The sequence below is a fragment of the Amphiprion ocellaris genome, chromosome 14 (genome assembly GCF_022539595.1).
Source record: "Amphiprion ocellaris isolate individual 3 ecotype Okinawa chromosome 14, ASM2253959v1, whole genome shotgun sequence".
NCBI classification, from domain to species: Eukaryota; Metazoa; Chordata; class Actinopteri; family Pomacentridae; genus Amphiprion; species Amphiprion ocellaris.
This window is the reverse complement of record NC_072779.1, coordinates 28741247-28759179: the sequence shown is the minus strand read 5'-3', so window position 1 is coordinate 28759179 and position 17933 is coordinate 28741247. Positions and strand designations below refer to the sequence as shown.

The 17933-nt window shown below is 38.6% G+C and overlaps 1 protein-coding gene across 2 annotated transcripts in view; it reads left to right on the top strand.

The window, feature by feature from the left end:
• Positions 1-17933, top strand: part of gria4b (glutamate receptor, ionotropic, AMPA 4b) — a 197793-nt gene that overhangs the window by 172070 nt on the left and 7790 nt on the right. The window contains exons 12-14 of one of the 2 annotated variants that reach the window (XM_023280074.3): positions 7279-7477; positions 10160-10407; positions 14285-14399. In XM_023280074.3, the coding sequence (XP_023135842.2) occupies positions 7279-7477; positions 10160-10407; positions 14285-14399 (562 nt within the window). Of the gene's footprint in view, positions 1-7278; positions 7478-10159; positions 10408-13507; positions 13623-14284; positions 14400-17933 lie in introns of both variants that reach the window. The other variant, XM_023280073.3, reaches the window with a different exon arrangement.

The following is a 17933-nucleotide window of genomic DNA, read 5'->3' as shown; positions in this document are numbered from 1 at the left end:
TGCTGCAAGTTTAAATGTGTTTAAATGTGATTGTATGGAGTTTTTTTTTTTTTTTTTTTTAGCAGATAACAGTCAATACTGGCTTGAATGTGTTGAAAAGCTGATTCTAAAATGACAGCTCTACATATGATTTCACCAAAAAGCTTCTTTCAAGGCTGACAGCAGTCACTGAACATCTGATGACAGGTGTTTAGTAAAATCCTACATATCTGATCTGCTCAGAATTCAATGTTACGACTCCTCAGAGCATAAAAGAACACATATCACCACCTTAAAGGCTTCTTCAACATTATTGTGATTCAAGCAGGCAGATAGACATCAGTAATAAGGATTATAAAAGGTTTAAATATGTCATATTCTTAACTACACAGTGATATCCTTATTTGAAATGCAGCTTTTTATCAGAAGTGTAGCTTTATTCCTAATGTGGTGTTTTTTTTAAATATATATCTGAAGATGTATTTCGTGAGAAGATCCCCTGTTTTCTAATATGTGCCATTTTAATTTACTCCACTGCTCCCTCTGAAATTCTGCTCTGTAACTGAAATAGCGCTTTTTATCTACAAATTATCTCCACTTGCTGCTTGTTACCAGTTTTTTTGATGACTTTTTTTTTTAAACTCATGCAGATACTTAACATTAAAAGCTTCCCAGTGGCTCAAAGGTTATAATCCCATATTTTCTGTTTGGTTTTCATTTGAATTTAAAAAAAAAAAAATTTTAAAGCATTTGCACACTCAAATCTGTGCAGAAATCTTTTTCCTCTCCGGTTTTTGTTTTAACTTCTAAAACCTTATCCCTGTATGTCAAAGTTTAATTTTCTGTATTTCTTCTTTGTTTTTGTTTTGTTTTTGTTTTTTTTTTTGCATGAAAATAATCCCTCCCTGAGCTCGGATGTAACTCTGCACCATTTCTCTAGAATATGCAGATCTATGTTGGTCCTGACTCTGTTCAAACACTGTAAAACTGGTGTTCACCACACAATGTTGAGTAAATCTTAAATATTTATTGAATATTAAATTGAATATTGTATTAAGTAATTCAGCCTTACATTTTTGAACTGGAACCCACTCATGAAGTGTCTTCAAGTATATAAAACCTACATTTATCTGGTTCTGTAATTTGAAATTGCATTTTTTTGTTTGTTTACTCTGACACATAAAATCACTTTAACCCTCCTGTTAGGTTCATTTCAGAACAGCAATGATGTTCCTGGGTCATTTTTAAATATCCAAAAATGTCAGAAACCAGGAGATCCCCATAAACATTGTTAATATCGCATTATTAACTCAATTACTAACTATTTCAATCAATATTTGGTGGTGTTCTTCACCTCTCAAAGATCATGATTCAATGGGGATAATTTACTCATTTTTATTTTTTAAAAAAAACAAAAATGTATGTACTTTTTTAATGTACATTGAAAAGAGCGACAAATAAAATACAACAGTTTTACATAACATTGATTTTTTTTTTTTTTTTTTAATTGTTTTACATTTAGATTTTTTTTTCTTTTAATGGAGTTGATAAATTAGCACAAGACACCTCTTCTGTTCAGAGTGGGTTTACACTTTTAATCCAAGCAGAGGAAGTTTCACACCAAAACAAAAAAAATAAAAAATAAAAAATACTTTTAACAAATTTTTTTTTAGATTTTTTTTTTTCACCTTAAGATGGATCAATTTCACCTGCCACATGACAGGATGGTTAGCATTTGTACATTCTTTATTCAGGACATTTTGCATTTTGTATTTATTCGTATTGTTTATTTTTACTTGCTGCACATTTTCGCTTATTTATCAGTATTTATGGTAGTGGGAAATGGACTCTCTCTGCGGCAACAACCAAATTTCCGCTCGGGGATTAGTAAAGTGTTTCTATTTCTATATATGTGCATATTAATAAGACAAACTTTGGATTTTAATTGGAGAGCTTCTTTAATGAATGAATAAGTGGCAAATGAATGAAGCAAAATATTTTTAAAAACGCACTTTATTTCGTCTTAATGAAGAATATTTGTGTGAATCACTTGAACTTCTGTAGCTAAACATCCAGGATGTAGCAGACTACAAGTTCAACAGTCTGTTTTCTTTAACTGGTCAAAACGACCTGGAAGCATCACGACTTAAGCTCAGATTTAGGTGCTTAAAGGACAGTCAAAAAACTTTTTTTTTTAGTTTTTACAGATTTTGACATTGAAAAATGTTGTCATTTTGGCAGATTTTTTTTTTTTTTTAAATGACATGGGTTTGCGAGCCAGCAGCAGGTTTTTGGTTGTAGGCTAAAGGTTATATGAGAGCTGTGTGGAAGCAGAGGTGGAGATCTAGAGTGACAGTCTGGCTGCGATGAATAAGTCAAACCGCCTGGTCTCACCCCAGGTATCACCCTTGGAGCAGAGCAGCACCTCCTCATTTATTTAGGCTCCACTCAAGGTCAGAGCTGCTCCTCCATCTTTTACTTCCTCTTTTCCCACATTCTCTCGTCACAAATATTCCACAAATCCTGCTGCAACAATGAAAGCATCTCTGAGAGCAGCTTTTTATTTCCTTCTTTTTTTTCCCCACATCAGAGGAAATAAAAGAGGGAAGTGAGCCAATGTGAGCAGCGGGCGCTTTAAAGTTTCACGGATGATTTTGCTGACTAGTCAGTGATGCTAATGTGAACTGTATTATATTTAATTCTTGATATGTCACTTATTATCTTTGAATTTTCATTCAAGCTCCTCGATCGTATTTTCTTTGCTTTAGGTGCAGCATTTTGTGGCTTTAAATTGAGAAATCTGAATTATTCCACACAGTGTGACAGAATCACACTTACCCAATTTATTCTATATGCAGCTCTTTGAAGCTCTGATTGTGAAATATTTCAACTCAAGTGACCTTTATCGTGACTGCACAACTGCACAAAATTGATTACATCGGCCTGTTTTATTATTTAATATATTTGGAAATCATCACATTCATTGCAATAAAGCTTGAATGAAAAAAGGTTCTTGTTTTTTGAGATTAAAATATTAGTTGTGATTTCAGTAAGTCAAGATTAATTACATAAACAGTTGTAGATGAGTGCTACATTACAGACCACACCAGCCACATTACAGCTGTCCTGTCCCAGTTAATAAATACTAATTAATTTCACTTAACCGGTAGTGGAGAAGTCCTGACTAATTGCTGTGTAATTGCTAAAATAATTTTTCTTTTTTTTCTTCCTACATGAAGTATTTTTTACACCCCGAGGCTGCTGGACTGCTGCGAAGCTTCCCGTTGCTGCAACACTGCAGCCAATTTCAGTTTTGTTTCCACTTTATTTCTCCTAATACTTTCCCCGTCTGCTTTTTCTAGTTTCTTCCACACAGGACAAAGAAGCTCATACACCATTACAGTCAACTTCTCACCAATGTTCTAATAGCAGTGAAACATTTTTCTTTTCTTTTTTTTACAGTAGAGCTTTATATCGCACAAAAACACTTGTAACGACCACATTTGGATAGATGAAAATGTAGATTCTTCAACAGTTCTCCTAAAATTAAGAGCTAAAAGCAGAAAAGTGTTGTTTTGACCTCACCAACTTTCCTTTTTAACCCTCTCAATGTGAACTCATTTTCACAGCAATATATGGTCCTGCACCTCTATGGAAACAGCACAAACCATGACTAGAAGTACAGAGAACTCAAAAGTGTTTTTTGTACAGTATGACAAAGTTATGATGCCATAAATCATAAAAAAGGGAATAATTAGGTTGATTATGTCAACAAAAATTGCAAAAACTTGGAATCATCATGTATAACATTTTCCCAAGTGTCCACAGGTGTTACCAACACGTGAAAAAATAATACTATAGATATTTTACTCCTATTAGTTTGATTAGTTTCCACGTTTGTCTCCGCTCTGCTCTGTCTAAACGCTACCTGCAGTTCAGCAGAGAAGTAGCAGATTTTTTGGTCATATGACATTAAATTGGGTTAATGTTGATTTATGTTTGATTAATTTTTAAATGAGACATGTAGAAAATATAGATTTTAATGAAACAACATGATTTTAAGATTAAATTTAGATAATTTTTCTAACTGAACAGCACATCACAGATGAGTAGTTAAAGTGCCAGTCATGGCTTATTTTTATTTTATTTCATTTTTACAGAATCTGGTTAGAGCGACCTGTTTGGCAGTTGCGGTTTTTTAAAAAAAAGACATGCAGAAGGCAATTTTGATGAAATGCAATGATTTTAAACTCAGATTAGGTTAGGTTTTTCAACAGAACAACACGTCACAGTTGAAAGCTGATAATTCTTTCTGTTTTTACGGATTCACAACATATGTCATGTCAAAGCACTTAGTATAGTGACGTACAGACCTAACAAATTACAAACAGAACAGAAAAGAACAGAAAACCCAACAATCCAAAGCTGCCTTTGGATTCCCTATGAGCGACGGTCAGAAGGAACAAAAAAAAAACAAACTTTGAAATAACTGCTATTCATTGTTTGTTAATTAGGTGCTGCTGTTTAGGATTCATGTGTCTTTAAACTATGTATGTGTTGTTGGAAACTGAGCAAACTGTGCAGCTTTTTCGTGCAATATAAAACTAACATTGATTGACTGACACACAGAGCAAACTCCAGCTGCTTTGTCCTGATTCATGATTGGCAGTGGGTTGTTTAAAAGTGTCATCATTGACCTCTAGGACATAGAAAATGTGTCTTATTTCTTGAATAGCACAATCTGCACCATTTGTTAGGTACAATTTTGCAGTTTTTCTCTCCAGTTGCAACTTTGTGCATAACTTTCATTATTTTATAGGTTCCACTAAGGTTTTCTCGAATTAAAATATGTAATTATACAGAAAATAGAGGCATTTGCTTGAGTTTCCTTATTTCCTGGAAGAAAGAAAATTTCCATTTAAGCCCAAACAACTAATTAGCAGCATCTCAGCAGTTAAATACAATTTAATATGATATTAGAAGGTTTATTATTTGTTGGTAATAGTCTTTCCTGTCCACTCTCAAATTTATTCCTGTCTGAAATCTATTAATGGTAACAATAAATTTATTCATCCTTTGGGGAAATCCTTGGTATCCAGCAGCTTATATATGTTAACCATTTAAGAAAAATAATGATGGAATCTGGAATATTTTCCAGTAGTCGTGTCTTGTTGTTCTAGCTTCTACTTCCTTACTTCCTTCTGTGATCCAGTAATTGTTTCCCTACTGCCATCACGGAGGATCTTCCAATCCTTAAATGCATATTGAGGAGATGAGGAGGCTTCTGGAGCTTCCTACCCCTCATATCATCACTGGGAGACATTAAACAGACATGTTAGCATCATGGAAACACTCTGTTTGAAACAAATATCAAACACCGATATCTACTCAGTTCTTCATGATATATATCCTCTCATATTTCCATAGATCACAAATTATCAATCCTCCTAAAGTTGCTCTTTATTAGTTTGTGCAAGTAAGATCTAAATAAACCATCTGCACCCTGTTAGATGTTCTTTTTTGGTTTGTTTTTGTAATTTGAAGTAAACTGACTCTTTGATTTCTAGTGTGCTTCACCAGTCTCTTTAATCTGGTCAATTTGTTTTTCCTGTGATATCTGCAGGGAGGTCCGTTGTTGTTATTCTAGTTGCCATGTCAACCACTATCAGCTGATATTACGCCCCATTTCCTGACAGGGATTATGACACCATATGTTATATGGAACCAGTCAAGGCTTTGAGAACAGAAAATAAAAGAAAACACCGGGAGCACCAACGTGGCCGTAAAATTACCCCAAAACTCTGGGCGTTGAGCTCTCCTCCTCACCCTCCTCATCCTCCCCCCTCCTTCATCCCCTCTGTTTACTGCAGGTCCATCAAGACAGAGCAGTGTGTCAGTGTGGATCAAAGTCAGTGGTATCAGGCAGCAAACACACAGCTCAGGGAGTTGGAGGGATGGCAGAGAGACTCTCCTCCTCTGGTCCCATTATTGCACAATCCACTGCTGATTCTGTGGAAATAAAGAGGAGAAAAGATGGGAGACGAATGAAAGGATTGTGGCAAAAAAAATAAAAAAAATAAAGGAGGCTCGAGAGAAGAGAGAGAGAGAGAGATAGAATACCATGCATGCCTTCCACCTCTTTATTTTACAGTTAAATTCTCTGTGCTCTTTTAAAGCTCCCAAGGAGAAGGAAAATAGAGCGAGAGAGACAGAAAAAGAGGGGGGAAGTAATTTGTATTCAAATCCAGAGCTAATACATCAATAAGTCTATTTCATGGGCAAAGTTTCCTGTGTGGGTGAAGGAGACATGCTCTGCTGCAACGCTCCTCTATTGGAAGCCGCTAAAGGCACTTTCATCGGCACAGAGCGAGAAAATGGAGGTTTCCTCAGTGATTCTGTGGTTTGGGGTGACGGCGCTGCCTCACACTGTATTGGCTATTTGTTAGAACACTGGGTTCTTTAGCAATCAGACTTTCTGCAAAAAAGAGCCTTAAGTGTGGGATTTAGAGGCAGATGTGCAGCTAAAGGTTGCTCTGTGTATCCTGTGTACATTGTGACCACATTGCAACAGAGAAAAACCAAAGAAAACAATGACTGTTGCAGAGGCCCGTCTCCTCCCCATCCTTCCCTCTCCTCCCCTCTCCCTGCATCTGACATGGAGGCCTGAGGGTTTTGTATCCTCTGCTGTTTGATTTGCACCAAGGGGAGATCTTGTTTGTTCTCCTCAGTGCAGCATTTATGGTTTAAGATTCTCCTCACGACCTTCCGCTGCTCCTGAGCAGCCAGCTATCTGTCTCCCCCGAGCGAGAAAACAAGAAAAGAACAGTGCCACCGCTGCCGCTACTCGCCGGCTGGGGGACCTGCAGCTCTTTTCATCCTACTGGTAAACAGAAAAAAAAAGAAAAGACAGAGGATGGAGTGAGCAGGGACGGTGGTAGCCTACACCTTTATCAAAGCTGGTCAATGCAAGCATGTGGGCTTTTTTTATGAGGCAGTATGAACTAATGAGGAGGAACTAGAGCTCCAGAAGGTTTGAGTGTTGTCAGAGCTCCACCTTGTGGTTTAGCAGCATCTTCGGTCGCTTTACTTCATCATTCCAGTTCACTGCATCTTCCACCACTGACTGATTCTTTTCTGTCTTTCTACCTCGCTCTCCTCTTTTCTTTATCCTGATTTGACCTTCTGCAACACTCCGATTATCATTTCTCCTCTTATTTTTATCCCCTCCATCCTCCTCTGCCACCTAATGCTTCCAAACTATCCCCCTGCACGGTTCTTCCTCCCTCCCCCGTCTCCAAGATCTTTATCGGGGCGAATCGTCGGAGGAGTGTGGTGGTTCTTCACCCTCATCATCATTTCCTCCTACACGGCCAACCTGGCTGCCTTCCTTACTGTGGAGAGGATGGTTTCCCCCATAGAGAGCGCCGAGGATCTGGCCAAGCAGACTGACATCGCTTACGGTACCTTGGACTCTGGATCCACCAAAGAGTTCTTCAGGGTGAGTTGGTGTTGATAGTTAAAGTCTCAGACAGGCAGGAGAATCTTCATATTTACACAAAAAAAGGATGATCATGTAGCCTTGTTGATATTTGAGGAACTTATGGAGGCTTGGCAGACGACCGTGTATCCTAGAAATCATGTTTATATATGACTGAATACATGTTGTAGGTAATTTAACGTTGGTGTGAGGCTGAAGTTTGCCTCCTGAGTCCTGAATGTGGCTAATTTGGGGAACAAAACAACTTTATTTCCTGTAATTTAGAAGAAGCATTCATTAAATACCTTCCTTTGTGGATAAAAACTTAATTCATGTGGCGCATTTGTAGCATATAAATGTAATTTCTGGGAGCAGAGGTTGTTCAAGGCCTGTGTTGTGCATAATAATGGTGTTAGGTTGATCATGCCTTGAGTATATTCAGCAGATGAAGACATATTCCACTCAAATCTTCCCTTGTTAGAGCTAATCTGCCTGAGGGCCATACTATTAAGTGAGATTAATGGCTTAGCGAGGTATGTTGAGCCTAAAGTCAGAGTTTTGGCTCTGCTCCATCACTATAGTAACTTATGCTGCACAGCTAACCTGCTCCAGAGGAAGTTTTGGTCAGAGTTCAGGATTGAAATTGGTTTTAAGAAGGACAAATTCTTTTCCTGACCATGTTCTCTCTGGGTCATAAAGATTCTTAGTTGAGGGAGTCTGTTATATCTGCAAACCTGCTGAGCAGTATATTGGTAGTCTGACTGTACGAAGCTGTGCAGTTCTGCAGAAAATGCAGAAATATAACTTTAGATTGGTCCTGATTTGCTGCACAGTCAGCTTCACACTACTGGTCTTGCAACTAATAGAACACACTGGTCTTTATCACAGAGAATATTCAATCAGCAACATTCATTTTTCCAAAAACTAAAGTGATTTGCATGTATCTTTCATTGTGGAACAGTATCAGATTGAAATGCACTTGTTAAGCTTCATGTTTAAATGTAAAGTTTATGAGCTCTAATGTGCAGCTGTCACATTCGAAAAAGTGGCTGCATTGAGAGTACAATAAGTGGTAAAAATCAATATATTAAGTTACACAATAAACTATTTTCTACCAGAAGTCCTCCATTTATAGAAACAGCACATTTGGCAGATATGAATTTTTAATACTTGTCATAGCTCTCAACCTTTTGACTGAAGTAAGCAGTACACGATTAATCCATTTCATGCAGAAAGATGAGTCAAATGACAAGTCAAACACCTGGAACTCAGAGCCTGATGAAGAAAACCCGGTTAACATGAAAGTTATAATCAGCTTTCTGTGTTAGCCAGGTTTTCTTCATGAAAGTGATTATCAACTGTCTGATACCATTTATCTCTGATTGGGGTTTTAGGTTCAGTTGAGCCAGTTAATGCAAAGAAAGTCTCACTATGTTGAACTTGCTTCATACTAAAACCCTCTAATCCAGCATGAAACTTCAGACTTCAGTAAGTTATAAGGATATTTTGAAATGTATTGAACTCTTTTCTTTGCCTTTCTGACTGTGACAATCATTTCTCTCTGTGGATGTCAACATACGCAAAGGCACATTTTGGTAGAGGTTTCTGTAGATTGCTAATGACAACCGCATGGTTTGTAGTAGCCTTTTAGTCTGCATGTGATATGTAGTAACTGGAAGTGTTTCTTAATTCTGGAGTCGTGCATACAATCTGGCAGACTCAGTAAAGGGAAAATATAGCTTCAGGTTTAAGCTTGAACCACTTGGGTTAAAGGTTTCAGTACAGCCAAGTTGAAGTCCCAGTTTTAGGTTCCTATATTGGAGCTAAACAATATACAGAAAACATCATAAAGTTGTTTTGACAGATATTGGGAGTCACAATTCAGTGAGAATGGTAGTTTTTGGATTTATTACCAACTGAAACAGTCTGCACTAAACCAGCATGTTACCTTAGTAGACTATAGTTTGTAGCTTGAGGCTTCATTTATATTGATATGTTATGACAAATTTTGCCTTTATCAAAGAAATTGCAGCCCCTACGGTATTGCACTTAGCCTTAATTCAAGTTTTTTTTTGTCTGTTGACTGGAACAACTTGAAGTCATAGCCAATGAAAACAACAAATAATTCAAACTACTCCTTCAGAATTAAACAGAACTTCACTTCTGCATCTGCACACTCAGCCAAGGCTCATGGATTCATAAGAATACCCTATAAACTGTTGTTTTTTGTGGACCGTTGTCTAATTTTGCATTAATATGAATGTACAGACAGACAATGGAGAAATAATACTGCTGTGTGAAATTTAAGCTAGCCTCCTTCTGTGCATTTATCTGTATAGAACCAACTTTTAACAGCTGCCTTTTGAAGTGAACAAATGGTGGGTTTTTCAGTCAAACTGTTAATGACAGTTTGAAAAGATTTTAAGCTGAGTGTCACTTTGAGTCTTTTCAACCAAACTGCAAAAGAGAAAAGAGATCCAGCTGCTTGTAATAAAACCTTTCTTTGTCCATTTACTTCCATTGTATTGGGATGAAGACAGACATAGACGTTAATGTACTTTGGACCCAACATGTAGATTTCTGTGCAAGACTATGGTAACATGTTGATGCTCCGTGTGTTTTTCTGTTTTGCATCTTGTATGTGGAACTTGATTCTCCGTCTCTCACACCACATCTACCTCTGAACATCCCCAAACTCCATAGCGGTCCAAGATTGCCGTCTACGAGAAGATGTGGGGCTACATGAAGTCTGCCGAGCCCACCGTCTTCACCAAGACCACGGCCGAAGGGGTGGCAAGAGTCCGCAAATCCAAAGGGAAATACGCCTTCCTGCTGGAGTCCACCATGAATGAGTACACTGAGCAGCGAAAGCCCTGCGACACAATGAAAGTCGGAGGCAACTTGGACTCCAAAGGCTATGGAGTAGCCACACCCAAGGGTTCACAGTTAAGGTGGGTGGAATAGTGTAACAATATGTTTTACGTGTTGTTATGGTATTCCACCTTCCCTGGTGTGCCGCCTTTTCTATCTCTATCTGTCTCCACTTTCTGCTTGGTGTGGGTGGGTGGGGCGTTTTTTTTTTTTTTTTTTTCTGTTTGTTTCTGGGCAGAAGTAGCAGCTTTTTGACATCCGTGTTTGTTGCATGGACATGGGGCTTCACTGTGACGCTGCAGGGGTTGTTTTTATTTCATATTTTTCTCCTTTACAGCTCTCCACACCAGGTAAATCTCGTGCATGCTGTTTGGGCCCACAGAGATGTTGGAGCGGCATGCTGCTAGTAAACTCATCTGAAAATGTCTTATTTAGCCGATAAGCTGCATTTTATCCACAGAATGTAATTGGAGATTTAGCTAATGCTACTTCAGCTTTCCTTCACGGTTGACTGGTTCTTTATTTTCGACTGAAATGGCGTTTTGGGAGCCGTTTGAATGCCCAGCCCTGGGCGACTCTGCCAGACTCTATCACTGCCTCCCGACCATAGTGGAATTTACAGACCTGCCACAGAATACAGTGTCATTACTGTGGGGAGTTGCACTTTCAATCCGCATGCTCATCGATCAAACCCGCCAGCAAGGTCTCACTGAGGGGAATGGATAAATACACTAAAGGCAGGTGTGTGTATCTGTGTGTGCAACTTGGCAATCGCCTGCACTTTAATTTATTCCTGCACGATACACACGTGTTGAAACACTTTCCTATTAAGGATCTGCAGGACAAATAAATCATTTTAGAGCATTGATCAAATGAAATTAGAGGATGCCTTGAAGCCAACAGCCAAACATGAGTACTTTTTAAAAATTCTTTGTGAATCACTACCAACAATTTGTTCCAGCTCCCTACAGCCAATAAATTTGTTGTTTTTTTTTCTCTGTAAATTCCTCTGAACCTGAAGTAGAGCAGAGCATCTACTGGTTTGCAGCCAGGCTGGTGCCAGTTTTCTGCCACTGCTTTGACCAGGAAGAGTCCCTGACAGATCACGGTAGTCTTCCGTCCCTTTCAGGGCTCCCTCTTGTTGTTTTGGGGATTATCGTCTTCTGTCAGTCACTCGTCCGGATATCAGCTAGGAAACACACCAGCAAACTTCAGGAGCTGGCAGTGCCACCAGTCAGGGCTGTTATTTCACACGACTCTGTGATCAATCTGCAATCATCAGCTTCAACTGGAATATTAGCCATGTTGCTTTGTGTTTCTGATCCATTCCCATTACTGACTGTTTTGTTTTTATTTTTTCATAAATGATGCAAATAAAGGGATCAAAACACTCGCTGAAGCAAATCTCTCCCTCTCGCTGTGCTATCATCTCACATCACTGCAGCGGCCTTCAAAAGAGCCCATGAAATTGTGATGCGCTCTTATTTTGAAAAGCTTTTCATAGACATTAATTTTCCAGAAGAGCTTCATGCTCAGAAATCCTGCAAGCTTTGAATTGGCTGATGTACATATGCATGTGTAAAATGGGTCCAAATTATCTGGAGGTGATGCTGAGATTAAAGGACTGATGCTGTTGATTGCCAACATTTGGGGTCAAAATTTATTGTTTTAAACTGGATAGTGTTGGGCCAATACTTAATTAAGTGCACATAATTTTTTGTCCTTGATATAAGAGAAAAAAAATGCATACTTCAGTCAGAATGTAATACTAAAACAATGTCAATGTTTAGTGTTTCCCTGCTTGAGTAGATTAATTTGAAGAGTTTTTCATTAGAGAATTTAACAATATTTTTTAACGTTAGAAAAATGTGAACTTTTGGCCAAGTAGTAGCACTAGATGTGCTCACATCTAGTGCTACTACTTGGCCATTACGCTCGTAAGTGATCACCCAAGCTTTAAGGAATCATCCTTTGGACACCATGAACGAGAGTTTTTCAGTATTTCTTGAACTATCTCAGTCTGGACCAATTCACTTCTGTTGCTAAATAAAGCAAAGATCTGAAAAAATCTAAACAAAATAGGCGTTTTAATTATTTTGTAATATTAACAACCTTGAAGGACACCACTTTGCTCAGTTGACTGTTTGCTAAACCGTCCTCCCCTCATTCAAGCTTTGCATCCAAGAAAAACACATTCACTTTAACCCTCTGAATCCCAAAACCAACTCAGCAAGTTTGAAAGACATTTAGCTTTTAAAAAGAGCCAAAATTACAACTTTTATCTGAGCCAGAAACTGTAAAAACAGAAAAATTTGTCAGACTTACCACTTTTTGATGTTCCCTGAACTCATCATATGTGACATGGAGTTCTGTCAAGAAAAATGATCACATCCAAGCTCATGTTTATGATATTTCATCAAAATCAAGGTCTCATTTGAAAAAAATCCAAAAACACCTGTGGGCACTTGAAAAAATGTTGTACATGTTGATTCTAGGTTTTTAACATTTTTATACAATAATTGATAAAAGACATTCTTTTTGTTCTCTTTTTTATGATTTACAGCAATATAACATTGCCATACTGTACAAAAGGCATCTCTGAGTTCTCTCTACTTCTATCCATGGTTGTCCTGTTTCCATAGATGTGCAGGATTTTGTTTTGCTGTGAAAAATGAGGCAATAATGGGGAAAAATGTGAGAAACTACTCATGGATTCAGAGGGTTAAAATCATAGCAGCATCACAAGAAACACTCAGTATTAACATTAATCTTTTTAAACGAGCTGTCTGATTTTACATAGAAGTAAAATAAAAAGGATATAATAATATTTCTTATTGATACTTGCTGTGGACTTTGGTGGTTGAATTGGCGACTTTTATTAACTCTTGCTTACTAGATTATTCTAATGCCAACAACATTATCTCCAGCTGACTTTATGATGTTTCTAGTAGGTTTGTTATCATTTCACCGAAAGAGAGAGATTTGCGTCCAGCGAGTGTTCAGGTTCTCGAATGGGATTAATGCACTTTTCCACCCCTTGTTCCCTTTTTTTCTTACTGCTGCTCCTCCCTTCCCCTCTCTCCCTCCCTCCTCCCCCACCCCTATCTTTCTGCTCCTTCCCTCCTGAATTGGACAGCATACTCACCCCCCTCTCACCAAATATGTTTTATCGTTTTCAAGAAGTGCAGTTAACCTGGCAGTGTTAAAACTCAATGAGCAAGGCCTGTTGGACAAATTGAAAAACAAGTGGTGGTACGACAAAGGAGAGTGTGGCAGCGGAGGCGGTGGCGAGAAGGTTAGCCGTTATGTCGCTATGCCCATGTGACCTTGATGCGGGTAAAAAAAAAAAAAAAGAGAAATGTGGGTTTTTTTGTCGGCAACAGGAGCATCTGCCGGGTCGACCTGTCGCGCAGATGGTTTCGGAAACTGCATCTTTGAATCTGTAGAGGAGAGCGAGTACTGTCGAAGCAGGAATATTCGCAGTACTGCTCACATAGTGGTCAATTAAAATGGTAAAACTGCTATATTTAATGACTTGAGAGTATGTTAGTGTGATAAAGTAGCCCCGTATTGGGTGTTTTTGGTGCACAGGTGAGCATGAAGTATATTTTCCGAGCCAATAGTTTTGATTCGACAGTACTGGCCTCCATTTTTGTTCCTAAAAAAGGTCCCGGCAGTATGTGCCTGTTCCAGAAAAGCGATGCAGCCGGGGTCCCACATATATATGTCTGTTAGCTCTGCCCCTTTCCCTTAAATACCCCAGGAAAAAACGGATATTTTTAAAAATGAGCAAAGAGACATGTAGCACACGTGGGGCCCCTTTTCAGGCTTCGTCACTTTGTGAAGAGTACTGAGCTGCTCTTGTTGGGCTTCTTCTGACTGAATAACATAAAATAACATGTCCTATGATGTTATTTATGTTATTTTCCCCACCCCACCCTTCCCCGTGATTTGAAGAACGCCCGTAAACCTTGCCGTATTGAAACTGAGTGAAGCAGGAGTCTTAGACAAACTGAAAAACAAATGGTGGTACGATAAAGGGGAGTGTGGACCCAAGGACTCGGGAAGTAAGGTCAGTCTCCAGCAGCCTGGGAGCCTCCCCTCCTCTCTTTTTGTCTCTGTGCACACTTTTTTTACAGCACTGGCAGTACTGTTCTGTTATTACAGCAGGCTGGCTGATAACACACACATATAAATATATATATATATATATATAAAAAACACTCTGAGAAAGTGACAGGCAGAGACTTGAGGTGTAGCCTGAGGGATGCAGCATGACAGACACAAGGCATGGCACAGCATTTTTGTTTTTTGTTTTTTTACAGTTAAGCTATGTGTTGCAACTGTAGACGAAGGCTCTCTCTCTCTCTCTCACACACACACACACACACACACACACACACACACACACAACAGTTGTCACCTCAGATGGTCTCAGGGCATGTCCAGGCATTACTGTAGATGTCAGCAGTACTGTATGCCTCAGCTGTAGCAGCACACTTCATGTTGTCGATGCACCGGAGCATGGAGAGAGGGCTGCCACATTTCCCACAAAAGCAGCATGTACTTTCTACGTCAGTCATGTCCTCTTAATCAGATCCAGAGCTCGCAGCACACAGGTACACACACACACTCAGCCGTCACCCGCAAACGAGACTTAAGCATGACAGACAGTCGCTTGTGTCGAGGCAATAAGTTGAATGCACCCTGAGGACGCAGGTGATTTATCAGAGGGAGATAAACAGCAGGTAGGAGGCAGGAGTCAGAGCGCAGCGAGATCAGCGGCATAAATTTGAATAAAAGAGGGTTAAAAGGTGAATGTCAGGACAATAAAGACAGGCAGCCCGTTGGGGAGAATGGAGGAGAATTAAAGGGCCAGTTCATCCAAATGACCGGAAACGCGTTTTCTCGCTTTACCTTGGGTGGTTTGAGGCCCATGGAGGTGGTTTTGGTTGCAAGATCGGTAACAACATGTCAGCAATAGTTGCATTTTCATCCAAACATATTTTCAGTTTGTACAAAGAGACAGCTGACAACTGAGTGGAAATTTCTCAGAATTTTGCAAACTTTTCTGGGACATTTTGAGATTTTTGTCTTCATGCACAAATTGAAACAGGAAGTGAAAAACTTTGCACATCGATAAAAGCTAAATGAGACTAAGTGTAAATACAAATAAATAGCCATATTTCCATAATGCATTTTTAAGTATAACATCCTAAAAAGGTTAATTAAACATGCAAAATTTGAAAAACATACTCAATTTTGAGGAACAACAACAACAACAAGTTTTTGACATTTTCCTCAGAAGATTTAATTTGTTTCTTGGGAAATGGAAACACCTTTTCTGAACATGCTGTGATTGATCAGCTGTTTTAATTTCTTCTTTTGTCATCTTCGTGCCCAAACAGAATACAACATGACTGACATCAGCTGGAATAAAAGACCAATCACAACTTTCCAGACTGAAAACAATTCTCTCCATTTTTCTGTCATAGATGGCCAAAGTTTTGTTTGCTTTTTCCTCTCTCGGATTTCTAAGCAGGTTTTGTTTTGGTTTCTACTAGTCTATAGCTAGGGTTGCCACCTTTCAGAAATGAAAATAAAGGACGTCCACCATGGCCCCTCAGGGCCACGGTTCAGTAAAGTTGGAAAGATATTCACAGATTCGGACTTCCAGCATCAGTAACTCATTAAATATACTTTGTCAAAACATAAACGATGCCTCTTTTCCATTGTTGTAAGGCAGACAATATGCTACAAGCCCAGTTTTATCAAAAGTAGCTGTCTTTCAAGTTGCAGGAATAACGTTGGTGTCAACAGGAGCCAGTTGAAGGCTGCAGTGATTTTGGTGACACTACAGTATATAAGAGTGAAGTTACTGAATATTTGTGTCTCTCTTTGCTGTTGCAGCGGTTTTGCAATTTGCAGACTGTACCTGTTCACAGCCGGCTGTGTATCGACACCAGTGTTATTTCTGCAGCTTTAAAGACAGCTACTTTTGATAAAACCGGGCTTGTAGCATATTGTCTACTGTACAACGATTTGTTTTGACAACCTATATCTAATGAGTTATTGACGCCAGCAGTCCGAATCTGTGAATATCTTTCCAACTTTACTGAACTTGGGGCCACTACCACCTAAGGAGTGGTATGTTTAATTTTGAAAAAAGCATTTAGCCATACTTAAAGCTTTAAGTGCTTTATTAACATGAAACTAAGAGTTTTGTATTGTTTTATGATCACAGGTTCTATCTGAAAAGAAATGGCCTCATTTTAAACAGTAAAACCATACTAATAAAACGTCATGACCAACCAGTGAGCAATACTGTACTCTGCAAAAACATAAACAACTGAATGCAGAATACTGGACAAAGAAATTCTCTACAGACATTTTTTCCCATCTAAATCTTATCTTAACACAGTTAATGTATTAACTTATTTCTGTGTGTATGCATGTATTTATTGATTTATTTAGTGCTGTTAGCATATCAGAGTTCTGAGTTTTTCTTTAGATAGGCAAAGGCCATTTATTGATTACATATTGGCTATTATATAAATGTTTATTAAAAACTAAAAGGCATTAAAAAAAATTCTAAACAACTTAGGCATTTATTGAGTCACTAAAATACTGTGGAGTCTATGGCCACATCAGCATGATTATAAGCATCCTCTGGTAAATTCACAACCATATACTGATGTCCCTCACCATATGGCCTTCAGGAGATGATTGGGGATGAAAAACTGTGACCTGCTGGTTGGATCCTGTCTGTTCTCTTGTTTCTTACATGTTGGTCTCCTGATGCTGCGTCAGCCTGTTCATGAGCAACAGAAAACCTAGTTTGCCTTGTACCCATTGCCAGGGGTTTCTCTCTTCCCACTCACGTCTGTACTTTTGCAAACGTTTTTGCTTCTTTGGACATGGTGGAGTTTCGGGTGTAGACATTTTTAAACGCGTGGTTGCAGCAGCGTCTGTAACCAGGCAACCAGAAACAGGGCCAGGCACGCAGACAACTTGAGATCTATCTGCTGAACCTTGCAACGGGTCCTCGCTACATAGGTCTAAGGAAGATGAAATTGGCTGCCCTTAATATTTTGTGTGTTTTATTTTGTTCATTATACAGTTTTGATGAGTGTGTGACAGATGTGCATGGGACATTTATTAAAATACGGAACAATTTGCATTTTGATTCAATACGGGACGCAACAATTTATTGTCAAATAAAGGACGATTCCGTATTTTAAGGGACTGGTGGCAACCCTATCTATAGCGCCACCCTCTGGCACTGAAGAATTAGCATCATCTAGAGTTTATCTTGCAAGGCTATTAAATTTAGCATAGTGGCAGTCAGAGGTGGGTAGAGTAGCCAAAAATTGTACTCAAGTAAGAGTAATGTTACTTCAAAATAATATCACTCAAGTAGAAGTAAAAAGTAGTCATTCAAAAAATTACTCAAGTAAGAGTAAAAAAGTATTTGGTGAAAAGACTACTCAAGTACTGAGTAACTAAAAAATAGCAAAAATAAACAACATCTTTACAAAATGACAAGTTAAGGCACAAGAAACACAAATTTCCAAATCTCAGTTTTTCACAACATAAAGCTTTTGAA